Below are 27,486 nucleotides of genomic sequence, written 5' to 3' on the forward strand. Positions count from 1 at the left end.
CAGAGTGACTGCCAATGGATGCTATCAAATGCCTTCTTGAAATCCATGAAGTTGATAACAATTGGCTTCTGATACTCCAGACTCTGTTCTATGATGTCCCTGAGTATAACGATCTGCTTGTAGCATGATCTGCCACCCTGGAAACCTGCCTATTCTTCACAAAGGGTACTGTTCACTTCTACTTTCAATCATGATGAAGACCTTGCCAGGTATTGACAGCAGTGTTACAGTGTTATGCCCTCAAGTTGTTGCAGTCGCTAAGGTTCCCTCTTTTTGGCAGCTTGAAGATTTTTCCTCACCTCCAGTCACTGGGATGTCTTCTGCAATCCAGATCTTGTTGAACAGGACCGTGTGCTCTGTTTTGATGGATTTCTTGCCATGTTTCAATACTTCTGCTGATATCTCATTGATCCTAGGTGCCTCATTGTTCTTCAGGCTCTTGATGGATCTTTGAACTTCTGATCTGGCAATTTCTCCCAGGCTGACGTTCAACTGCTGAGGTGCGGTGCTGTGGATGAACTCGAGCATGCAGCTGGGGTGGGCTGGTTGAGGATCTTCTGAAAGTGTTCCACCCACCTCACCTCCTGCTTCTCATCCATCAGTAACATCTGACCATCCTTGCCCTGGATTGATACAGTGTTATTGCTTCCTGTACCAGTCAGTTCCTGTAGGATCCTGTAAATGTCTTGGAGTCGCTCCAGTTTGCTGCTTCTTGTGCCTCCCTGCCTTTTAACTCTATTCATCTTTGTCTGTCTCTCCTACAGCGCTTCTTCACTGCTTTATCCAGTTTTCTATACTTCTCATCATCTTCTAGTCTTTGTTCAATGTTCCTTCCCTGGTCCCTCTTGCTCTTCATCAGCTTTCTTTCATTAATCAACTTCCACATTGGGTCAGTGATCCATCGTTCTTCATTGGGTCCTCTCCTCTGCCCAATGGTGACTTCCACTCTCTTTTTAATCTCCTTTTGGAAATCCCCCACTGTTCCTCAATGTTGGCCGGGCCAGCTGAAAACTGTCCGACAAGTCCTGTGTTCCTATGTCGTGCCCTCTCTGCTGATTCCTCAGCCTTCAGTTTCTCTGCTGCAAATGGCCTGACTCTGCTGAAGCCAATTCCGAGTCCTGGTTGGAAAAGGAGGAGGGTTTGTCTTGGAGCTGGTACCCTCACCCTGTAAAAACTCAGTACCACTACAAAAACAGCAAGGAATAGCCATACAGGCAAACCCTGACAAAGAAAGGACAGCACATCCGAAGTTGTACGCGATGGGATTGGATGAAAGTCGAAAAGAAATCCAATCCTTGGCAAGCCCAACCTTCAACGCCAAACCCATCACTAGAATCAGCACTTGGAACGTCCAAACACTCCTCCATTGTGGAAAGGTGTCCTAGGTGCTGCGAGAAATGAGAACCTATCGACTTGACATCTTAGCATCAGCAGGATATGGTGGAAAGGCCAAGGGAAAATCAGCAAAGAGGGCATGATGATTCTGTATTCCGGGTAAGAAGAACAACACACCCATGGAGTTGGCCTTGTACTCAACAGTTATTCAGCACAAATGTTAGTGGGACTGAAACCAATAAACCTTCGTATCATCACCACCATATTCCACACAAGGCAGACCAAAGTCACTGTCGTGCAAGTTTATGCACCAACAGAGAAGGGCACAAAGATGAACTCTACCACCAATCGCAGGACATGCTGGATGAGGTACTCAGCTATGGCACCAAGTTACTGATCAGTGACCTCCATGATAAGCTCAGTGGTAACTGGAGAGGACTGAGCGGTATGATCGAACTCTGTGGGTCAACGGAAATGCGAGCGTCTGCTGGCCTTCTGCAACAGCAATGGCCTCAGCATTGGGAATACCTTCTTCAAACACAAGGACATCCACAAAAAGACATGAAGGTCTCCAGATGGTAAAACCTTGAACAAGATTGACTATATATGCATCAGCAGCAAATGGAGGAAATCCCGCAAGATGTCCGGACATGTCGAGGTGCTGATGTAGGATCTGATCACCACGTTGTGTTAGGCAAGATCCACCTGAAGCTAAAGAAGGCAACAACCATGAAGTCAACAGTAAGAACAGAATTCAAAACTAATATGTTGAGACTGGATTAAAAAGTCTTGTGTTCCTGAGGCCTTTAACCCTGCGATTGTTAGAAGCTCATTGATATTTCGTATTCTCTGAAATGGCCACTTAAAAATTATCTGCGGACTCCATGGCAATTATCCTATAAAATTGATACAGTTATCTGTCAATAACACCTAAATTTATTTGTTATTATGTTAAAATATTTTAAATAAAATAGTTCCAAAATGATTACTACTTTATTGCCTGTTTTTCCTTCTCCTTTCCCATTCTCTGTTTTAACTGTTGCAGTATCATTTTTCTGTATTGCATTCTTTTAAACTTTTCCTGATATTTTCTTGGTTTGGAGAAGCATATTTGTTTTCCTATATTCTGTCCAGTTCACCATGGAGCTAGGTCTACATCAGTAAACTTTGTTCTCAGACTGCCTGAAAACCCCTCATTCATTTGCCAGCCGGGATGTGGATTATTGAAAATTTGGGTGAGTGGGATCCGGTCAAATGACACTGTGTCCCCTGAGATATAACATCAGCAATGAAGGTGCATCAAAAAAGAGTTATCATGATGGCAATAACCCAAGGGTTTTGATTTGTGAACTAAATGGATTTAGGTAGTCTACATTTCTGCAGATTTGAGTTTGAGGCATAAGATTTCTTGTTGACACTAATTGAACAGTCAAGCAACACAAAAGATAGCAGCTGTGAAAAACGGAGTTGTCAAACTAGTGCAGTAGGGGGCATTGCTCTGAGGGTGAGGCCATATTGAGTTTGCTTTCTGTGTGATGTCCTGTTTGATGCTATCACAAACGGCAAACAAAGAAACCATTTCATTCCACAGCCCTGTCTTCAGTTACCTTCACAGACAAAACACAGAATAAATAAAGAATTTTAATTTCAAAAACAATTTTTAAAAAAATCTTTGATATTTGAGTATGCTGCTTTATCCTAAATTTACGTTAAAAACTTTTGCAAACCTTTTGACAAAAATATTCCTTCAGGAAGTCATTAGCTGAGCTCTGCTTTTGCCTTGTAATATTTTCTGTTCATTGTAAAATCAATGCAGCACACACATCAATGTGGCATTCACTGATAAAGAATGAAGGATTGCAATTAATTTTTTTTTCGTAACTGCAACTCACAATATTTTGCTAACTAAGAGTCACCAACAGCTCCTCCTTGGAAATTACAATGTGAGACAATAGTGCATATTTGACAAATCTTTGTCTGCCATTTTAGCGAGGTTAATCCATTTATTTTAAACAGCTTAATGTTTTCCATAAAAGAGTTGACAAAGGAGTTTCATACAAACATGTTAAATATCCCAATGTTATTATGTTTCAGTGTAATTTTCATGGTCATTTGTACTCAGAATTTTGAATACTGTTTAAGGGAAAATTACGTTTATTCTCACTGGGACCTTGCACTGTATTTTCTTTTTCCTTGAACACATTTTTCTTGTGGTATCGGTATAAGTCACATAAATTGAAAAGCTTCCTGTCTGCATGTTCTTAAACGTGCTGGCACAGAATTTTGGGTGCATTTTGGCAACCACGCCGCTGAGTGTGGAGTTTTCTCTGACAGTTTTATGAAGATGAAATTACAATCAAGTTCTGATGCAAACTCATTATCATAACTCTGAATGTAAAATCTCCCTTGAATCAGCACAATCAAGCAGCGTAATTAATTTCTGACTGGAACATCGCAAAGAGAAGGATTGCCAGTTCTTCAACCAACTGATTTAATGCCCTTGGCCTCAATCTTTAACAGTACAACCCAATACTCCAGTTCTCTTTTTCATGTTGCTTATTGTTGTTTAAAGATCTGTTAAAGAATTGAATAGTCAGGTCACACAGTGCCAAATAGACATCAGTGACCATCTGTACCAGTGCTAATGTATCCTGGGCTCTACCAAATATATGTACAGGTCTGTACAGTTTCCTGACTGCTCCTAAGTATCTGTATGGATCTGTGTAGTTTTTCAACCACTCTGTATAGTGGGCTGCTGTGTTTAACAGGCCTTGGTCATGTAAACGAGTGGCCTAACAGTACTTTAAGGACACAAAAACAAAAATTGCTAGAAAAACTCAGCAAGCCTGACAGCATCTGTGGAGAGAAAGACAGAGTTAACGTTTTGTGTCCGTATGGCTCTTCTTCAGAACGAAAGAGAAGTAAAAATGTGGTGAAGTATGTACTGTTTGAGGGGGTGAGACAGGTGAAGCTAGATAGAAGGCTGGTGATAGGTGAGGCGAAGGAGAGATTGCAAAAGATGTCACAGACAAAAGGTCAAAGGAGTGTTGATAGTGGTGATACTGGCTAAAGGAGGTGCTAATGGTGACATTAAGAGTAGGGTGAGCCAGTAACAGATAGCCCTAGCGGGGGTGGGGGGAGGGGACAGTATGGGAGAAAAAATCGAAAAAGGCTAAAAGATGGGGATAAAATAATAAATTTTATTATTAATAATAATAATAATAGGAATAGGTGGGGGGAAAATATACATATAAAAATTTAAAAATGAATATTTGAAAAAAGGGGGATCAAAAAGGGGTGAGGATGGAAGAGAGAGTTCATGATCTGAAGTTGTTGAACTCAATGTTAAGTCTGGAAGGCTGTAAAATGCCTAAACGGAAGATGAGGTGCTGTTCCTCCAGTTTGCGTTGAGCTTCACTGGAACATTGCAGCAGGCCAAGGACAGACATGTGGGCATGAGAGCAGGGTGGTGTGTTGAAATGGCAAGCAACAGGAAGGTCTGGGTCATGCTTGCTGACAGACCGAAGGTGTTCCGCAAAGCGGTCACCCAGTCTGCGTTTGGTCCCTTCAATGTAGAGGAGACCGCATTGGGAGCAACGAATGCAGTAGATCAAATTGAGGGAAGTGCTGCTTCACTTGAAAGGAGTGTTTGGGCCCTTGGATGGTGAGGAGGGGGGAAGTAAAGGGACAGGTGTTGCACCTTCTGCGATTGCATGGGAAGGTGCTGTGGGAGGTGGTTGAGGTGTAGGGGCAATGGAGGAGGGAACAGTCCCTACGGAATGCTGACGGGTAGGGCGGGGGGGAGGGCGAAGGGAAGATGTGTAGTTGGTGGGAAGATGTGTAGTACTTTAGGAAACACTTTGCTGAAAGAAGTGTACAATGAATGGAACAGGCATCGAGACCGGCTCAGAATTCTACAGCAGTCCTGGGGACCACCAACTGAAGGAAGGTTCTTTCAAATGGAAACCATCTTGAGGAACCAGGAGAATAAGAGTGTTCCCCCATTCCTGACTCCACAGGCAACGCGATCACTCCCCAAACTCCCCCCACCCTCCTGAGCCCCGATCGCCGCCTTCACCCCTCTCCTGGGACTTGCCTGAAGCTGCTAGTGCTACTGAAAAGGTTAATGGCCCATGTGGCTAAGGCCCAAGGACCAAGCCCTGGTGGTCCTCAGGTTCAGGTGTGTGCTGTCTTTGCAGTGATCTTTTATGCCCACCTGTGAAGGCAGATAAAATACAGAAGCTCTCTCAGTGCAATTCTCCCTCAGTACCGCACTGGATTTTGTGGGGTTAAAAACCATGAGTGCTGAATCTGGAGAAAAGAACTTCTAATGGATATCCACCTTCCTAAGGCCCCATGATCTATAATGGAGTACTTCTGATCTGTATCAGGTGTAGGAGAGATAGCAATGCGTTTAGTTTTATGTAGACATGGTGTCAGCAAAACCACAATCACTATGAAATTGCCATGGGAAAGGAAGTCATAGTGGTCTGCATTATTTGGATAAGATATTAGGCCCAGCCAGGTGGGAAAATACAATTTTAGCAATAAACTAAAAAGCCATAGTTTTAGTTAAACCTCCCGAAGAGGTGAATACTCCCATCATATCATTCATTAATATAAATCTGAATATCACTGCTTTTCACACTCTGTGCATTGATCCTGAGATCTCACAGTCTTTCACTGTTACCATCCTACAGTGTGCTAAGAAATTGCTTAATCCCCCCTTTCAGATATTAAAGCAGTCCAGACGATAGTTTCAGGCAGTAGCATCTGTCAGTAAATAAACTGAAGTCTATAAATTCTTCGGGTTTTTGAGGGTTATCATGTGGCCTCAGTAGGGTTGAACATATTTAACTACCCTGCTCATGCTGTTGGTTGCCCAACACATCGATCCTCATGACATCCCGCCTTCTCGCTCTGATTGGAAAGCAAACAGACTTGTCCTTATGCAGTTGGATAATTTTTGCCTGTTAGTCAAACAGCCCTTATTCTCCCATCACCAATATTTTTAACTGAAAAAAAAGGTGCTCAAAGTAAATGAAAGGAAACACATTTTTTTCAATATATGTTGCTAAGATTTTTCTCCAGCGTTGCTTGCAATTCAATTCCTGTACACTCCAGGCCAATCTTGGAGGGTTGCCAACACTAAGGGGTGAGTTTTAACATAGGTCAGGGCCTGGGAATGGGTGCACCTAAATCAGGAAACATTACAAGGGCATCAGGAAACCAGCTCTGTGGCTCAGTTCATAGCACCCTTGCCTTTGAATCAGAGGGTTGTGGGTTCATGTCCCACTCCTGGAAAACCAAGAACTGTGATTGTACTCAAAAGAGTTGCAATCTGTGACTGTTGATAACTCGAAAGAGTATCACCGAAACACGCATTCAATTCCAGATTTTATGGAGGAGAGGCAAAGGCCAGGCAGCCAACCAGCTCCCAGAGGGTTGGATGCATTTTGAATATGTTAATGAGGTTGGCAGCCACTGATTTAACCTGCTTTTGCAGGTTTGGCAGTGGGTGGCCTTGTTTCCCATGCTTAAGAAAAGCCGTCAGCTTAAGGGAGGTGGGGACAGATTTGGGAAGAAGGAGAACTGTTCTAACAGCGCTGCTTGTGGGCTAGGAGGAACAGGGGCACTGTTTCCCCGAGGTCAGACATCAAAATCTACAGGATCGAATGATGGAATTACCCCCACCCCCATACCAGGTCGTGCATTGGACCTACCTGGTCCTGTGACTTCTCCAAAGTGCTCACTGCCTGACTGGAAGCTAAACCTGTCAATGAATCTTCTAGGTGGGGAACAGGGCCAAATGATGCGTACTATGGAGTTAAAGTTCCATTGCATGCTGGGGAAACTCAGACTTCCAGGCTCCCTGCCCAAATTCTTCCCCTCACCACCTTCCCTACTCCCCCCACCCCAGTAAATATCGGTCTGAATTCTCAGTCACGCAATGTGCAACTATTTTATAACACCACAGACTGTGTGTTCGCAATTGATCTGTGCATTAGTGAATGCATTGAATCAAGTCCCCATGTGTGCGACTTCAGCAAAGTCATGAGGTGTCAGCTGTGGCTCAGTTCATAGCACCCTCGCCTTTGAATCAGAAGGTTGTGGGTTCATGTCCCACTCCCAGAAACCAAGAACTGTGATTGTACTCGAAAGAGTTGCAATCTGTGACTGTTGATAACTCGAAAGAGTTTCAGCAAAGTCATTAACCTGAACGTATTAGTTTCATATGAATGTAATAGCAGACAGAATAATTTTAACCCCAACTTGTTACTCCTTGTACATTGGTATAAGTGTTATGCTAAGATATTTGTGTTCCCTGTGGGGGGCGATTTCCACTTTCTCCTATTCCCAGCATTTGTTCCAAAGATGCTAAATCACTCACACATTGCCCCAGTGCCTCTTCCAGGCTGGTGGACACTAGGGGTGCCACATCTGAACTCAAGTATCTCCTCATCCAATGTCCATACATATGTACTTTGCAGCAGAGTGCACTGGATGTGATTTGAACAGAAACCTTGGCTGACTGTTTTCCTTATTCCAAGATTACTGGGACCAGCTTTAGCACCTTACCCTGCTGGGATCCTCATAAGCTGAATGACTCAGTAACATGATGGAGTGCACCTACCAGCTGAGCCATCAGGGGAACGTATACTGCTTTTTTATTCAGAAATCTGAAGTTTAGAGAATTATGCAGCATAGAAAGAGGCCATTCAGCCCATTGTATTGTGCCACTTTTTTCAATGAGCTATCCAGCTAGTTCCCATGCCCTGCTCTTTCCTCATAGCCCTGCAAGAAATTCCAACAAGAAATGTCAATCTAACACAATTTTGTTTCATGTCAAAGCAGCTGCTTTGAAACTGAAATAATAACTCATCCTTGTAATCTAATTGTGCTGATAAAATCCTAATATATCAGATATTGTTGCTATAGTAGATTGCACCTGCCAGAATGCACACCAGAATGTGACAGCCCAAAATATAGTTACTCTAATAGGCAATCCAAGGCATTTAGTAGCTGAGCATGCATAGTTTATTTATCAGAATTTTAATATTGCCTGAAAGAATTGAACTCAGCTGCCCAGTCTGCCGTTGTATCACGGTGTCTTTTACTGTGTCAGGTAACAGCCTTGATCACAAGCCTGTGCCAATTTAATTGTATGAAGCATAAAGTTAATTGAAATTTAAAAGCAATTGTGATCAGATAATTGGCTCCCTTGATCTACAGAAGTATGGAGTTATATCCATTATAAAAAGTCATCAACTAGAGTCAATTAACTGCATAATAATTGATTAAGCTGTTATTAGTTAATAACAGAAAAATTCATGGTAACATCCTTGATGACCTGGTGAATTAAGACATTGTGCAATTAAGCCACACCTCAAGCTTATCTTCAGTCAGCAGACTGTGCAGCTAGTTGATCTCAACCAAAGCAATAATCGGACCCCCATCGCCAAGGTTAGGGGAAGTGGGATGTAGCCCTCTCCTGATCATTTTGCACTCATTCCTGCTGGATAGTGCACAGGGAGCTTAGACATCAGGTAAAAACATTTAACTAGTCTGCAGATGCTCACTGGCTCGGTCCTCAGAAGAATGACAACTTGGCTAAAGTTGGAAGAGAGAAAACTTGGGGAAACGGGCACTACTGGTATCTCACTAACTACTTATGTGGAAATCCAAAACTAGGAACTTTAAATATAAGGTAGGAGTCACTCATAAATCCAAGAAAGAATTCAAAAGAGATATCTTCACTCAGAAAGTGGTTAGAATGTGGAACTCGCTACCACAAGAAATAATTGAGGTGAATAGCTTGGATGCATCTTGTTTTGATGTGTTGATTTACTCTGTTTTTGATGTGCAGTGTGCTTTGTTTGGTGTGTCATGCTTAGGTGTGTTAAGCCTTGTTTTGGTATGTTGCGTGTCCGGTTTTGGTGTGTTGGTTATCTTGTTCTGGTTTGTTGGTGTGTCCTGTTTGTTTTTTTTTTATTCTTTCTTGGGATGTGGGTGTTGCTGGCTAGTTTAACATTTATTGCTATCCCTAATTGCTCTTGTTCAGAGGATATTTAAGAATCAACCACATTGCTGTGGATCTGGAGTCTCATGTAAGGCCAGCAGATTTTCTTCCCTAAAGGACATTAGTGAACCAGACGGGTTTTTACGACAATTGACAAAGGTTTCATGGTCACTATTCGGATTTTAATTCCAGATACTTATTGAACTCAAATTTTCTAACCCGGGTCCCCAGAGCATTACCCTGGGTCTCTGGATTATCAGTCCAGTGACAATATCACTACACCCACTGCCTCCCTCAACATGTCCTGATTTGGTGTGTCGGCATGTCCTATTTGGTATATTGGCATACCCTGTTTTGGTGTGACCTATTGTGTGCAGTATGCCCTGTTTTGGTATGTCAGTGTGTTCCCTCATGGTGTACATTTTGCAGAGTACCCCTTTCAACCTACAGTTAACAGCAATAATTGCCTCACAAGAGGCCATTTTTAATCTGTACTTATCTTTTTCCTATAGGAAGTCCCAGAGTCGCTGCTCAATTTTGTGAATGTGTGAACAGCTTTGAAGTATTAGCTAGAAACTGAAAAAGATGAATATATGGAACAGAAAGTAATTTCTTAATTTCCAACTGATTAGATGGAAACATGTTGCCATGCAACACACACTGAGGAGCAATCATTGTATTGATTTTGTGTCAGCTGAACAATATGAATATCTTGGCATAGATCTGTGGTGCTATTTTTTCCCCTGTGCAAATAATAATGGGATATAAATAACATCTCTGATGCTATTTTGAGGCATGCGGAATAGCACTTGAGCACTGTTACTCATGAAAAATTCATGATGTGCCTCTCAGGCATAGAGAATAAGGATAATTTCAGAGGCTCTACATGAATCATTGCAGCTGAAAGTGCTTGTAGCACAGAATCAGACTGAACATTATGTATTAACATGTAGAATTACACTTGTTCTCTATCCTTCCTGAGTTTTATTCAGCTCTAGTTCATCATATTGATTCTTCAATATTGTTATATTCTCTCTTCACAGAAAGACTTTGACCTCAGTGAAATTTCCTCCTGCTTTAAGGTCAGGCAATTGAGCTTCAGACTCTGACACAAAGCTGAGGGGATCAATGAGTCTTGGGCTTCAAACTTTGAGCTCAAAGTGCAAGCTGGGCCCAGCATTACATTCTCCCCTCCTTAAGCCATTTTCATTTTAACTGAGAAACCTAGGTGAAGGTCCATGATCCAGACTGCAGGGTAGCAGCAAGGCTGTGAAGAGCACCTGAGGTAAATGGAACACTAACTAGATGACACTAATCTTGAGTTTTAAAATCTAGAAGATCACAGAAGGCAGGAGAGACCAAGGAAATTAGGATGTTCCATAGTTTTGAAGACCTTGGAACGAATGAGTTAGAATTGGGAATCAGAGCCTTGATTTCAATCAATTTAGGATGCAGGGAGCAGGAAGAGTGTGGGGAATAATTTATCTGAACCTAGGGAAGAACAAAAGAAAAGGGCCATAACTAGGAGAGTGGGTAAGCAAGCTGCAGTCTGCCTCAAATTCAACTTGGCTTCATTAATAAGCTTCTTGCTTCTTAATCAGAACATTATAGATTCAAATATCACTGGATTTAAGTGCATTATCCAGGCTGGCACTTGAGTGCTAGGTACTGGGATCAGTCTTTTAGATCAGGCATTATACCATCTGGCTGTGCATGGAAGAGTGGTGATTTCTTCTAGTGTTCCAGCCAATATTTCTCACTGAATCACTACTAAAAACAGACTATCTGGTATAATTAATTCATTCATTTGCTGTCAAGGGACTCTGCAGTGCTTAGATTTACTTTTGCACTTGCCCACGTAACATATAACTTCAGTTCAAAAATAGTTGGGACATTTTGAAAATGTGAAAGGTGCTATATAAATATGAGTTTGTTTTTTTGTCGGTCAGCCAGAAGACTGGGTGATAAACTACAGACTACCTTACTCCTCTTATACTGTGTAACCTCATTCAGCTGGAACAAGAAACAGATTTCTATGTAGTTGTAGGTTCAAATTTTTTTTATTTAATAGGCTAAAAAATGAATAAGGAAAGTTCTGAACTGCACAGGTGTTTGCAGATTATATTCCATCCACCTTGAGATACATCTTGACAATGTAAAGGAATATTGCCCGGAGCATACTTCAGGATATTCATGCTTATGCAACAATACTGGGATACTCTAGTTGAAAGCTACTCATTACCACAAGGGATAGTTGAGGTGAATAGCGTAGATGCATTTAAGGCGAAACGAGATACACTCGAGAGAAAGGAATAGAGTATTACATTAATAGGGTTAGATGAAGAGGGGTGGCTCATGTGGAGCACAGAGCATGTGAATATAACTTGTAACCTTGACTGCAGATATTAAGACTCACCTGCTGAGAAATATGGATATCACAATAATTGCATTCTACCCAGGGCTCGAATTTTTAATATGTTACAGAAACTGCTAAAAAAAAGTGATACAGGATAGCTGCGTGTTCCATATTGCAATTTTAACAGGATGTTAGAAATGATGTATTGCACAAGCTTGCCTGCCTGTAGTCCTGAGGTGAATTGTGGCTGTGATTATTTTACTTTGAATCTGTCAATGTCACATGGAGGCCTTGCCAATATAATAGCTGTTGATGCCATTTCTGCACATCAAATCTCCAAAAGGTGGTGTGGAGTAAATATCACTATGGTGATATCTGTAGTAATAGGTTATTGTAACTGCTACTTCACCTTCAGCCAGTTTTCGCTGCTGTGTACACATATCCAAAGTGAAAATGTAGCAGGGAGTGTGATATAGGGAGACTGGTATTGTACTGCTCTCCTCTAACCAGTAAGGCAACATAAATGAGGTTCTTTGGATCAGCATTGGAAATAAAAAGGGATGTGAATACCTGGTGATTTACTATGGTATACAGGCCAGAAGGACCCAGTTTTGTTCACTGACTATGCCGGTTTAATTAATTTCATCTGTTGTAGCAATATAGGCCCCAATATTGTTCTCTGTATCCCCAAGATAAAGAATGGAAAAATCAGGATCTGATGACCTCTCATGAAAAGTGCACATGGATGCACATCGGACTGCCTGGATTGTGCTCACACTGGCATCATCTTGCTGTGGAGGCTCATACAGGGAGAATGGCTGAGGTACAGGGGGCACCTGACAACCATGGAACTGTAGTCGAACACAAATCAACACCTTTCCGATAGACGACAGAGAGGAGGATCTGAATTTATTATCTCGGTACAGTCATTGAAGATAATACAAGTGACATAAACAATTTGGCATCCATATTAATAGAATCTAGTTACACAATTAGGAGGAGTCCTTGGTGCATTTTTCTCTTTCATATTAAACACAGGTGCCATGGGAAAAATAGATCAAATGTTTTATTTTTATTCTGGAGTGCAGCTGATTCCTCTGAAGTGTGTGCCCCATCTGCTGTAGCTTTTAAACAGTCCATTGCTCCTTTTCACTTGCCTTTGTAGTTGAAAACCATGAAAATATGTAAAAAAAATTTCAACACAAAGCAAGTGCTTCTCATTTTCATTGGGTTCCTCTCATAGAAGCTGAAATCTTTCTGCTGCAATGCCTGTGCCAGGTATATATTGCTCCTTTAGTTAATACCATCCTCCATAACTTTACCTTCTGACTCCACCTGTCTTCAGCCTGGCTCTGATGTTCTATTCCACCCTGAGCTGAATTCCAAATCCTATCCTATCCTATCCTCGGTAAGACTGCTTAGTTCTGCTTCAGGTGAGACCACATCTGGAGTACTGTGAACAGTTTTGATCTCTTTACTTAAGAAAGGATATAATTGCATTAGAAGCAGTTCAGTGAAGGTTCACTCGACTGATTCTGGAATCAAGGGGTTATCTTGTGAGGAAAGGTTGGACAGGTTGGGCCTGTATCCATTGGAGTTTAGAAGATTGAGAGATTACCTTGTTGAAACACGTAAGATCCTGAGGGAACCTGATGGGGTGGATGGTGAGAGGATGTTTTCCTTTATAGGAGGAACTGGAACTAGGGGACACAGTTTAAAAATAAGGGTCTCCCACTTAAGACCGAGATGAGAATTTTTTTTCTCTGAGGGGCATTAGCCTGTGGAATTCTCTTCCCCAGAGAGCAGTGGAGACTGGGTCATTGAATATTTTCAAGGCTGAGTTAGATAGATTCTTGATTTACAAGGGAGTCAAAAGTTATAAGGTGCTGACAGGAAAGTAGAGTCGAGGCCACAATCAGATCAGCCATGATCTCATTAAATGGCAGAGCAGGCTCGAAGGGCCAAATGACCTACTCCTGCTCCTAATTCTTGTGTTCCATGATGCATCCCTGCCTGCTCTTATTTCACTCCCACTGTCACTGAACGCATTATCCATGCTTTTCTTTCCTTCAAGTTTGACTTCTTCAACACCAGCGTCACACTGTATACGCTCCAGTTCATTTAAAAACCGCACACCTATTAATTTTTTCTGTACTAAACACCACACACATTTCATCCTTTGCTTCCCAACCTCCACTGGCTCTCTGTCCCCAAAACACTGAATCCAAACTCCCTGTTCTCATTTACAAATCTCTCCGGCCTTATCTCCTCCTGATTCTGCTAACTCCTCACCCTTCATCACAGCACATGCCCTTGGTTCTTCTGACCTGGGCCTTCTGTGTATATTCCCTTACTTCTGTTTCACCATCAGCGCTGGAGACCTGAGTTCTACCGAACTCTTTCTTCAAAACCTCTCTGCCTTGCTACCCCTCTTTCCACCTTCAAAATCCTCTTCAGACCTGATTCCTCAGCTAAGCTCTTTGGCATCTTCCTGGAGTCTTCTGTTCCGTCTCTCCTCTATGAAGCACTGTGGGATGGTTACTGTATTAACAGTACTATATAAATGTAGAAAACGTAGGACTTTCGTCCTATTCCTCATGGACTTTTTTGAGCTAGCATTACTAAACAGAGGCAAACCTCCTTGTTATTATCCCTGGAAGTTAAGCTGGTGGATTTCTGTTTTTGTTTAGTTATAACTGTCCTACCACAACATTTTCTGGCCAGGATTTCCTGCCCCTGTCATGGCAGCACCAGCCGTAGGAGATGCGACGGTGAGCAGGTTAGAAAATCCTGCCCTCCAGTTCAGAAATGAAGGGAAAAAAAGATTTAAGGAGAAATAATAATGGCTTAATTTCATGATTATGAATGTAATTTTTGGTTAAGCAACAACAACAGAATTTCCCTTTCATTTCACGGAGAAAGAAAAGATGAAGGAAGTCACCTGTGAATACTGTGTGGTGGAGTCTCAGCTTTTGCTCCAGTGTGTTTTTGACTCGATTTTTTGTTCTGGACTTTCATTTGAGTGTTTGAGTTTCAGATAGAAGTGGCATTATATCATTCTGTCTCCCATTAATCATGTTAAAAGTATCACTGTTTTCATGGAATAGTGTCTTGGAGAGCCTTTTTTCATGTTTGTTACAAATACAAAGCGTGTGTCAAACTGCTCTGTTATCTATCTACTTGTGGCAGGAATGTAAATGAACTACAGGAAGATTTTCTCTGTTGATCTTTGCAAACAAACCAGAAGGAATCTTCCTGAGTGATGTGTAGTGCCATTGTGCCTACTGATTAGAGTGTGATTCTTCTTCCCGCATGCTGCCACAAACACTGTCCAAACACGTGGTGATAGGGCGATTAATTCTTCCTCCTCCCAAAACAAAACAGTTTGGCAAACATTTTGCCATAAACAGTATTCTTTTATATGTTGATGACTTCTCTGATACTGTGGAAACTGAAAACATGACATGAAGGCATATGCCACTTTTGACTTTATTACTTACAAGTCAGCAGGACATTGACTCATCTGAAATGAATCGTGCTGATTACAAGCCCTGTATTTTTGCTATTTCGGCATTAGTTATTAAACACAGATCTAAATTCACTAGAACGGTACCAAATAATTATGAAGAAAAGCTTCCAAAATTGAGCTAATATTCTGTGGAAAAAGGAAGATTAAGTCGGGAGAGGCAGATCATACAGGGACTTTCAAACATCTTAAGGGTTTGGAGTTGGCAATCAGTGGTTAATGAATCATCATTAATATCAGAAAAAGGTGTAAATTAGAAGCATTTTTCTTTCAGAGTGCTCCAGGACAAGTGGCTATGGAGAAACAGACTATAACATCATTTCTTGGGGACTTTGATAAGTATTTGAAAAGAATATAAAAGGAAATTGGATTATAGCAAATCACTCCAGTAGTGAACCAGCATCAGCAAAGCACAATAATCTGATTGTCCTCTGCATCTACCGTTGTTTCTAAAGTTCTGCAAAATCTCATGCAGTAGTTATGTGGCTCAGTTCATATTTTCTCTCAGTTCTGTGATGTGATTGTTGAATAAATGTATAGGATATCTCAAAGTACAAATACCTGGGCAGGTGCCCTGTCACAATTCTACCTGAAGGTGTTTGAAAAAACGTGACAGCTGCATGTAATTAATTTCTGGTAACTTGCCCCTTGTTAATTAGGCATCTTTTATTTCCGTAGCACCTCGAGCATGAGGGGCTCGGAATAATTAGCTTTTCATTTCTGAGTTTGTATAATGCAGCAAACTTATCAGAATTCAAAGTGCTCCAACAAATGGAAATGGAAGAAAAAGATCTTGCATGGAAAGATTCAGAACAATTTTGCAATTCTCTTGAAACTTTGTAATTTGGCGCACTGGCCTAAAATGGTGTAAAGCATGCTGCATAGGACTTAAAAAAAAATAGATGGCGCCAAACATTAAATAGGAACTGATGAGAAAAATATGCTGCCATTAGCAGAGAAAAGGGGTGGTTCACAGGACTGTGATCAATATAAATGGATGCCGAGCCACAACAGATTAGGAGGGATGATGAAGCTTGGTCAAAGAGTTAGGTTTTAAGTAGAGAGTAAATTCCTGAGCAGGGCTGTGGTGTGATTGGTGGTATGACCCTCAAGAATGGGGTGAATGCAGGTTTAAGGAGGACAGTGTAAATCGACCATGTCAAAGGCTGTAGAAAGATCTGAGAAGGGGTAGTGCATTATGGTCATGCTCACAGGATGTTGTTAGTGACTTTGATTCAGGCTGCTTCATTGCTGTGGCAGGGGGTGCAATTCTTACTGGAGAGATTCAAATATGGAGTTCTGGGGAAAATGGGCATGGATTGGGAAGCTCCAACATACTTTGAAGAGGAAAGAGAGGTTGAAGATGGAAGCGCAGTTGCAAGGACAGGAGAGTTGACAGTGGGTTTTTGAGGAGGGTGGTGATGATAGTGGATTTGAAAAAGAGTAGGACAGTACCTAATGAAGGGAAGTTTGCAATGTACAGTAGGGACTAGGGAAGTTGGGTGGTCAGCAGCTTAGTGAGTGAACAGAGCCAGGAGGTGGCCTTATAAACAAAACTTGCTCAGAGGGGGCTTGAGGCATGAGTTAGTTAAAAAAAAACTAGAGAAAAAAGCAGGTAAGAGACAACCTGGAGGAGATTTGGTTTTGGGAGTGTTGAGGATTGAGGGGAAAAGATGGAGCAAGAGAAGCAGTAGAATGCATAATCTCAATTTTAGTGACAAAGAAGTTCATGAATTCCTTGAAGGAAAAATGATTAAGGAGACAGTTTGTAGTGAAGAAAAAAATCTCGGGACAGTGGTGGGTGGAGTTTTTGTAAGAATTGGCAGTATTAGACCCAGTGGGTGTGCTGGAAGAGAGGTTAATAAGAGAAAGGACAGTGAGACAATTCGGATTGCTGCTCATACAGACGGATTAACGGGCGCTTCAGTAGGTCCTTTCGGAGAATGCTGACAGTGGCAGAGGACAGCTGTGGATTTATGCAAAAGAGATTCAAGTTGTAAGGCTGGGAAACAGCGATAGGTTGGAGCATGCAGTGAGTGGGGAGAAATAACAGGTGGATTAACGAAGTCAATGTCAAAGTTTTCAATATTGTCATAATTCTAAACCAGAAACTGCTCAAGTGGCCCCTTTGCTGTGCTAGTTATTTAAGTATTAGGCAGGTGCTAGCCTCAGTTGTTTAACTCATGGCTCAGTGGATATTGCTAATAATGTTTGATAGTTCTTTCTGTCGCTGCACCAATTGATTCTGTGATTATGTGGTTAAGAGTCTCTTGACCTTGACACTAACTACACCTCCATTATGTTCAGTGACAAATACATGGGTGAGTAATGTTGGTGGAATGACACTCGAAATTCATTCCATTATGCGAGCAAAAAATGTGTCAAGTGTAGCACACGTTGACTGACATTGAGAGAGAATTGCAGCACAGGAGGATGTGTATCTATTTTAGTCAGTTTTTAAAGCAATAAATTGGAGTGCTTACTAACACATTCAATACATTGCTAAAGTCTTTTGCAATTCTTTGCACTGCTACTGTGATTCTTATGGGTATAGGATGATCTTGTCATTATGCTACTCATAAATTTAGCTTCCGCCAATTAGTATGTACATACGTTATGACCGTAGCACTTGGTAAAGCGGAGTTATTTAAAAATCCCAGAGGGAAACTATTAACAACTGTCATAACCTATAATTTTAAGTGTTATGTTTGAGATGCGACTCTAAGTTCAGGAATCCGACCACCAGTTCTCAAGGTTTTACATTAAACTAAATGAAACATTTTATTAATTTACACAGGTTAAAATATATATACACATGGTTACAAATTACTACTATCATAACATTTAACAAATTCCCAAACTAATCTCCATTAAGGCAACAGCAACCCATAGACTTAACCAGACACTGGACAAAGCATTTTCACTTTGAATTCAAAATGAGGTTCTTTTCACTTTGGTTCCTGTGGAGACAGTTGGAGGCTTACAGCTGCCTTTTGATCTCACATTACCTCTGCCCTGCATATACAAAACTACTGAAGTTTTACCTACCACCCCAATTGAATGTAAATTCTCATTGTATCACCAACCTCTGAACTAAACCTCTCTAACAATAAAACCCCTCTCATAATACCAATTTTATTAGTAATATAAACATATTGCTTGCTATCTGCCGGATAGGCGTCAGTTTTCACCCCATCTCTTGAATGCTCTGTTCAAAAAATGCAAATACACTCTATCTCTCTTACATATCAAAACTAGTACACATCAAAGCACCCAGACTAGCTGGCTTTAATCCAATTAAGACACACCCACAGACTAAACCTCTATTTTAAAAGAAAAATATTTTCCAATAATATTATATATATTAATAGCTTCATGACAACATGTGCTGCCCAATGTAGCACTGAGCCATATAGACTAAGGCCCAGAACTTCCATTTTCCAGGACCTCGTATCCCAGCGATCCCAGATGGTGTGCTGAGGGACCCCCTGGAAGTCCCCACGCAAGGGTTGCACAGGAATTGTCCAGGAAGTTTAAACTACCAATGGGCCATTACCTTGCACCTGGAACTATCCGATACTCCAATTTAAACCAGAGGCTGGAATCATCTGCTACTGTTGGAGGTCGGTGGGGGCAAAAATCAGTTTTATGGCAGCGTGGAATCACAACGGGATCATCCAGTGGTATCCGCCATGGCAGATCGTGAATCCCACTGGAGGCCGGCGTGAACACGATTTGCATCCCACTAATGGGATGCAAAGTAAGGCCGACCGATCCGTTCCCCCCACACCTGATTCACTGTTGTGCCAGCGGGAAAACACACCAGCCAAGAACACACCTGGACAAGCGTGACATGCAGTAGTCAGGACTTAGCTTTAGGGCCTTGCACAGATCACAGGCATCCGAGGAGCAGAAGATGCTGGAACCCTACAGCTACCCGACCCTAGGGGAACACGTGCATCACGTGCTGGGTAGATCCTCATGGCCATGGCTCCACCACCAAGCAGCTCGTGGAAGGTGGGAGGTCTTCATGCAGCAGCTTCGACTTAACTGAGGCTTCGGAACTTCATGGACTTTTTGCCATGGGCTCGCACTATCTTCCATGGTCTCCATTGACGTTTCGGACCTGCTTCAAAACTTCATGGACTCCACCATGGGCTGGTACGGATGATCAGCAAAGGTGGATGGGGTGGGGAGAGGAAGGTCTACTGGAGGGGGGAGTTGGTGGGGTGCATGATGGTTTTAGAGAGGGGGTGAGGTTGGAGGGGTGCAAAGGTGTCGCAGGGTTGAGGTTGAGAGGGGTCGAAGGTGATAGTGGGGCTGAGGTTGTGGGGGAAAAGGTGTCAGGGGATGAAGTTGGGCGGGGTGAAGGTGTTGGGTGAGGTTGGGATGGGGAAGGAGAGAGTACGGGGGAGGAGGGAGTACGCGCAGAGGAGAATGTAATGGGGGAGAATGGTACAAGTGCGGAGGTAGGTGTAAAGGAGGGAGTTCGGAGGGGTTAGGTGTTCAGGGAAAGGAGGGAGCTCGGATAGGAGAAGGTGTCCGGGGGAGGAGGGAGTCCGGAGGGGGGAAGGTGTCCAGGGTAAGGAGGGAGCTCGGAGGGTGGGGGGAGGAGAAGGGAAGGTGTCCCGGGCGAGGATGGAGTCTGGAGGTGGGGGGGAGAGGAGAGCGTTAAGGGTGTTTGGAATGCCCAGGTGAACCTGCAAGGGAGGGGTCATTGGAGTCACTGCCTCCTGGGGAGTGAACTCAGGGTGGGCATAGTAGGATGGAATGGTGAGTGTGCAAGGAGGCAGAGGGAGTGGGTAGGGTGGGAGGGTGAGGGTGAGCCAGTAGGGGTAGAAGGGACAGTGAGGGTGGTTGGTGGGGACATGGAGGCAAACACTGACTCTGGGGGTAGGAAGGAGGAAATTGTGGAGGTGAATGTGGATGGGGGTGGAATTTTCAGGAAGGTGGGGAATGTGCTTGTTCACCTAGACATTCGTGAAGGAAAGGGCTTGAGCTACAGGGTAACGGTAGGGAGGTCGAAAGTGAGGCCGGGGGGGGTCAACTGCAATTGGGGGAAAGGACATGGGTGACTGGGGGAGGGGAAAGGATGGGAACTACTCAAAAACTTAATGACTACCATTCTGTGCAAATGGAAAGTGGGTGGAGCCTCGCTGCACAGGCACAGGAAGTGTGATCAGTAGTTGGGTGGAGGTGCAGGTCAGCTCAGATGGACAACTGAAAATGCTCAGGACAGTGAGATGAGTGTGATGGATGAAGGCTCCGTGTGCATGAGAAAGTGCTTGCACGAGGCTCCGAAAAGCCCTGCCACACACACACTTCTCCCTCCAGATTCACTCCTGTTCTGGCTGCGTGCACCTGCTAGTAGTGGGGGGATGAAGGAGGAGGACTCGCAAAGCCTGTCAATGAAGCTGAAAGACAACATTACACATTATTCAGTGAAACTGAATATATTTTCAGTTTATAAAGTAACAAAGTGTGTTCACCTGTGCAACCACTTGTGATCAGAATTTCTTAACTTTTCTAGGCCTATCACTTCTTCTAGGTGCTGCCGTGACATCCGCAGCAGGGGTGGAGACAGCCTGTGCAATGGTTGGCCTGTTGCCTCTGATGACTTCGGTGTGCGCCTTCCGGAGAGCTGAGGCCTTGAGGGCCCCGGCTTGCTTTGGCTGTCCTCCTGTGGGCCAGCTGCTCCCTCGCCAGTGACAGAGGACATTGGGTGGGGGGGGGGTCACAGGCAAAGGAGACTCAGAGAGAGTGGACAGCCATTCTGAGATTCCTGAGTGGATGACCCAGGTGTGTCCAGCTGCCGCTCCACCTCCCTTCGGGTGCCTGAGAATCCCAGCCTGACTCTTGGAAGGAGCAACTGGAGGGACATCAAGGTGCCCCGTTTCCCCCTCACATTGCCACTGTAGGAACCCACCCATGGCTCCCGCGATGGAGTGCAGGTCTGCACACATCTCCGTGTTCTGCTGGACCAGGGTCTTCATGGCATCCGCCATCCTTCCTATGGGGACCTCCATACCCGCACATGTGGGCACCACTTCATCAGAGAGCAGGCAGGCGCTCTCCTCCGAGTCGCGTTCCACTCTTCTGAGAGCTTCCAACAGCTCTGCGTGATGTTCACCCGCCTTCTGCTGACTCTCCATGATGAGTTGGAAGGCTGAATTCCGAGGCTCTTCATCTGACGCGGACCTCACAGATGCCTCTTCCCCAGCAGTCGTCCGAGTGCCGGGGAGCTTGGCTGAACCTGCCTCCTCCTGCTGCGGACACATGTCCATGTAGTGACCACCAGATTGTAAACCCGAGCCTGCTCTAGATCTAGGTCCCACTGACGTGTGTGTCTCTGTGTTGGTGCAGAGTGTGGGTAAGCGCTGTGACGGGTCTTCCAGGCTGCTTATTTCCAGCTCCTCAATGGAGGAGGTGTCCTCTTCGTTGGAGGTGGGGACCTAGATGGAGCTGAGGGACAGGCTGGCTGAGGGTGTCAGTCCCTTGGCAGAGCTCCCTGTGAACCAAAGTAGAGATAATTAGTGCATGGCAGCAGAGTCAAAAACAGGAGAAAGAGCACTCACAATTGCGTTGTGAGAGGGATTATGTAGCGCAGGATCTGCCAACCTCACTCACTGTAGGCACAGTCCACGTTCTCACCAGTCATTACGATGACACGCTCCTCAAAGTGAGTAAGGGGCCTAATGTTGACCACTCCACCCCTGGTCTGGCACCTCTCCCTGCTGTTGTGAGCCAGCTTCTCCTGCATGAAAACAGATGGAGCAAGTGTGAGCAGGACACATGGCACTGTGTGGAACGTTTTTATAGTGAGCAGAGCCATGGATGTGATGAGGACACAAGCTCCAGACGTTATGAGCCTGATGGAGATGAGGGTATGCGTGAGAGTTAGTGATGTTGTCCCTTGAGGTGTGAGATCCCTGTGGATGTGTGATGGGTTTGTGTGAGTTGAGGGTGATGAGGTGGGCTGACTTATCCTGGTGGAACAGGTGAGGGCATTCATTCTCTTCCTGCACTGGATGGCTGACCTCCTCTTGTGCTCCAGTGGTGCTGACCACCGCTGCCACCGCCTTCCAGGCCAGATTGGTGACTCTAGTGGACGTCCTGCGGCCAGAGCGGAGGACATCGTGGCGGCCTTCCACTGTATCCAGCAGGCACCCCAGAGAGGCATCACTAAATTTGGGGGCTGCCATCTACTTTGCTACAGGCTAACGGATGCCTTTGCAATCAGCATCTGTTGCCTGGAGCAGTCCTGGCCCGTAGACATAAAGTAAGTATGTGCTCTGGTGCGCTTTAAGTATGGTGCCCGGAGTGAGGAAGCGCTGAGGTCATGGCGTGGCGGGCAAATCTGAGTCTGCCCACCAGTGATCCGACGTGTTGCCCATGAATGTTGTATTAATGAGGTGGGATGCACCAGGAAATGGACTATACAGCGCGAAAACCCCTCATTGTGGCCGGCGGGTAAAAACGTCTTTTTTTCACAACTGCTACCGCACCTAGTGCAGTTCTGGGACACTTCTGCCCGGAGACTTCAGATGATGCTGACCCTCTTAGCAAATAGTTACCCAGGAAAAGTTAGAAAGATTAAAACCACTTTTAGCTTCCAAGTAATCTTGGTACTGACCCACCCTGCCCCCCCCCCCCTCCCCCTGCAACCACTGACAACCCCCCCAAACCCCTGACTACACCCTCACCTCCACCACCCCAACTACACACCTGACCCCCCCGGACTACCTCCCAACCCCTCAATTACCCCTCCTGAGTACCTCCCAACCCCTCAATTAACCCTCTCGGCTACCCTCCCAAACCCCTGACTACCCTACACTCAACTACCCCTCCATCCTTCTGACTACTCCCCCACTCCTCAGACTACCCCCTCACTCCCCAACTATCCCCCAGTCCCCTGACAACCATCTCAACCCCCCCCAACTCCCTCTCCACCCTCTGACTACCCTCACAACCCACCCCAAACCCGACTACCCCGACCACCCTATCCCCTTACCACTTACCTTACACACTTACCTTCTCCCTGGCTTCTCAAGGTAGCTGGGACCCTTAAACTTACCGGTTTATAGCAACTAGGGTCTCAAAAGAGTGTGGCTTCACTTCCCCCTGATGCTGCTGCCCTGCACTGGAAGGAGTCTGGAGCTGCGGTGCTGCACATTTCTCACCAGGTTCAGGATGGACCATCGACTAGGAAATGTGCAGCTCTCAACCTGGGTAAGTAGAAAGGAGCAGAGTGGCAATCTGACCGATGGTGATTGCCACTCCTCGGAGGTTCTGGGCCTATTATAGTGTATGCAGGGTTAGCTCAGCTCCTCTGGGGTGACAGCAGAGTTATTACACTTGACTGCAATGTCCTTGGGCTAGAGGGGAAAATATTACATAGAATGTACAGCACGGAAATAGGCCATGTGGACCAAGAGGTCCATGTCAGGGTTTATGCTCCACACGAGCCTCTTCCCACCCTTCTTCTATTAGGATAGCCTTTCTATTCCATTTTCCCTCATGCGCTTATGCATCTTCCACTTAAATATACCTATCTTATTTGCCTAAACTGCTGCCTTTGGTAACGAGGTCCACATTTTAACCACTCTCTTAATAAAGAAGTTTCTCCTGAATTCCCTATTGAATTTATCATCTTTTTATGGCCCCTAGTTTTGGGTTCCCTCAGAACTAGAAACATATTTTCCATGATTACCCTATCAAATACTTACATAACCTTAAAAGACCTCTACCGGTCACCCCTTGGCCACCTTCTCATAGAGAAAAGTTGAATCTTTCCTGATATAACCTCCCAGTTCCATTATCATCCTTGTTCATCTGTTTTGCACTTTCTCCAGTTCCTCTGTAGCCTCTTTATAATATGGATACCAGAACTGTGCATTATGCTCTTAAGGTTCTATATAGGCTTAACACAACCCCTCTGCTTTTCAATCCTGTCCCTCTAGTGCTTTGTTTGCTTTTTCTATATCTTCATTAACCTGCATCCCCACTTTTAATGATTCTTGTACCTGCACCCCTAGATCCCTTTGTGCCTCTACACCAATTAGACTGTATTTGTCAAACAGTATGTGGCTTCCTTATTCTTCCTACCAAAATCAATCAGGGTTACAGCTTCTGATCACTATCTAGTGATTTCTTCTGGAAAGTGTATTTGGGTCATAGTGAGCAAAAAAAAAGTCCTGTTTCTCATCTCTGCTAAGCTGTGTATTATAGGAGTTATCCAGTGAGGAATGCTGGATTCAAGCCTGGACCTCTCTGGTTTAACCAACATGAATCGTACAGATGGCAGGCTGTAAAGTTTACCGATGACACTATGTGCATGGGAGAGGTGCAGGAGCCGTTTCTCCATGTCTGCAGTGTTCTTCATGGGGGCTCATGGAGCCAACCTGGCAACTAACTGTGAAAACTCATCATGTCCACACTGACTCATATAACCAATTTGGGGCATCATACTCGAGCCTATGGCCTCACAAGAGCGCTGATCAATAATAGATGTGTAGGTCTACACAGGATTCAGATTGATGGATAGTCAGCTCAATCAAAGGACAAGATCATGGGTCAAGTCATACCTGGGAATACTAAAAATCTTAATTATAACTAAACATAGGAAAGTCCTTGGAATTACAGTCAGAAACAGAACACATCTTGAGTCTTTTGATCAAACCAGTTACCTTACTTACAACCTACTATTCAATTATAAACTAATTATTGCAATTGGATTAGAATTAAAGATAAATCCTCAATACAGCATTTTTTACTCTTTGAAGAATTTTTTTGATAGCTATAATTGCAATGGTGCCAGGAGCAGCAGCATGCAACAGTGCCTCAATTAATCACGTCTGTTGTTAACAACTCAGCGGACCTCCCATGGCATCGTTCATAGTATGCCTTGGTAACATTGATTGGAGAAAGAATGCTGGCCAAGACACTGAAACAAATTCTCAGCTTCCATTCAAAGGGCATGTAAGATCTCTAATATCCACCGTAACAAACAATGGTAACCTTGGTTTAACATCTCATTCCAAAAACATCAGCTCCAACAATACAGCACTCCCTTGGTACTGCACTGAAATTTCAGCTTGAATTGTACGACCTTGAAGTTAGGTTTGAATGCATAACCTTCTGGCTCAGCGGTCAGAGAACCCTTCAAGAAAGTCAAGCTGACACTTTGCTTAAGCAACAGTATTGGCTGACTATTGAGTTGTGACCAACTCAGCAGTAAACACACATGCAGATCTCCTGTGGCATTGCCCATGGTAAATTGAGTGACCTGCTACTTTTATAAGAACGATCAGTTGTACAGTAAGATGGTGCTAATTGAAATGTTTTCTATCCCAAGGCAGTTTCCGTAAACATGTGTTATTCGGCTCGTCATCTGCCAAAGGATGCTAACAATGCACAGCATGTTACTTAATTAGAGAGGAACAAGGCTGTATTTTGATCCTATATGATTATCACTGCCTCAAGCCCATAAAAACAACTTTTACCACTTGCCACAGATCAAACAATACACCTGAACATTCCCTCATGCCTGATTCAATCAACCAATATCACCAGCTTTTTTTTATTTACAGACTGAAACAGAAGATGAAAAGAGACGGTTTGAAGAAGGAAAAAACAGATACTTACATACCAAAGCCAAAAGGATGGCTCAAGTACAGAAGGGCCACTGACGTCAAATCCATGAGTAGCTCAAGGCAGCTAACCAGAAGTAATTCACATTCAGCATTGTATTACTTGAAAAATGTTTAAGTCTTAAATGTTAACCAAAGCACTGTTGTGTACTATTATTCTATTGAAGCAAAACTATGCATTCCATTGAGATATTTGTGTTTGCAGGTATTATATTAAAATATATCATTACAGAAATAAATGCTGCCAGGCTTTGGCTTATGAAAAGACTTGGTATTTATTTCATTTGTTACCTCTTTTTACTCTGACAATTTTTCCGCTCCCCTCACCTCCTGAAAATGGTGACTTTTGGCTGGGAAATAGTAGCCAGCATGGACTGGGCAAAGAGATTGATCGCTGGGACAGAACAAGTAAACCTGAGGCTCAAACAATTTTGGAGCTTGGGCCTTGTTTTAATTAAACTGGCGAGTAGCAGATGCCCGCTGCACTTTCCCAGGCAGTATGCTGGTGAAGTGAGGAGAAATGTTGAACCTCTCCCTGTGACACCAGAAGCAAACCTTAGGTGGGTCCTGGGAGGGAGCAATCACGAGACGGGTGAGGGAGGGGATGAGGGCAGGTAATGGTCCGTGCCATTGCTGTGGAGGCAGAGGATACACCCCTGCTCCGTTGGGGTCTGGATTAAGGTAAGTTTTAAAAAAGCTTCCTGGTCTCTGTGGCTCCGTTACCCAAAGGACATACTTACTGAACCATCCCAGGGACTATGAGCTGATACTTATTACTGTATATATACATGTAAAAGTCGAATTCCTAAGACCTATTTTTTTAGGCAAAAAGTTAAGGGGTCTGACTTTTACACAGGCAATGTTTTTGATGGGCTTACTTTCAACTACTGATGCTTGCAACTCTCACAACCAGCTGGTTACTCCACACAGATACCTCTTAGATTGGTGTATACTGACTCTGCAGTTTGTTGCAATCTTATCTCTGTCATTTAAAAAATAAATTAAACTCCGACTATAGTTTACTCTCTGTGATCTAGAACCGATGCAGAAGGATCAGCAAACTCCTGCTTCAAATCCTGGTCTCTGCTGTGTTACTCTGAATGCAGATTGGAGCAGTGAGCTTAGAGTGGAGTGCCCTTGGAAAGTCAGGGGTCAACTTTTACACTACGTATATGAAAAATTAAGATTTTTTGGCCTAACGTTGGGGGTCATCTTTTATATAAGATCGACTGTTACTCAAGTACATACAGCATGTTGCACATATCCATGCAGTGTATTGATGGCCTTGAGGTGATAACACATTCCCCCGCTTTGTATGAAGATGCTCTGATGCATTGAAAAGATAGCAAATTAATCCCAGGAAATGCACCTCCACATCTTCAACATGCTGATAGCTTGGAGAAAAGGCCTCCAGTTTATTAATGCACTGTACACTGAGTATTGAACATGAGGAGATTCAACTAAGGCCAAGAGAATTGCTTCCATTCATCATTTTGATGGCCCAGTGGATGAACTTACTAGTAGTGCAGTACTGAGTCACAGATCCAGGGGTAGAAAATGAATCTCATTGTATCCATTTTACACTCATGGCTAAGTGGAT

At 43.7% G+C, this 27,486-nt stretch overlaps 1 protein-coding gene across 4 annotated transcripts in view; it reads left to right on the plus strand.

Annotated features, from left to right (window-relative positions):
* The window catches only part of acot7 (acyl-CoA thioesterase 7), a 242,897-nt gene extending 216,744 nt beyond the window's left edge, over positions 1–26,153 (plus strand). For all 4 annotated transcript variants that reach the window (XM_078557881.1, XM_078557882.1, XM_078557883.1 and 1 more), the window contains one exon: positions 25,827–26,153. In XM_078557881.1, the coding sequence (XP_078414007.1) occupies positions 25,827–25,925 (99 nt within the window). In that variant the 3' untranslated portion in view covers positions 25,926–26,153. The remainder of the gene's footprint in view (positions 1–25,826) is intronic.
* The last annotated feature ends 1,333 nt before the right edge of the window (positions 26,154–27,486 follow it).

The sequence above is a fragment of the Cetorhinus maximus genome, chromosome 15 (genome assembly GCF_964194155.1).
Source record: "Cetorhinus maximus chromosome 15, sCetMax3.hap1.1, whole genome shotgun sequence".
NCBI classification, from domain to species: Eukaryota; Metazoa; Chordata; class Chondrichthyes; order Lamniformes; family Cetorhinidae; genus Cetorhinus; species Cetorhinus maximus.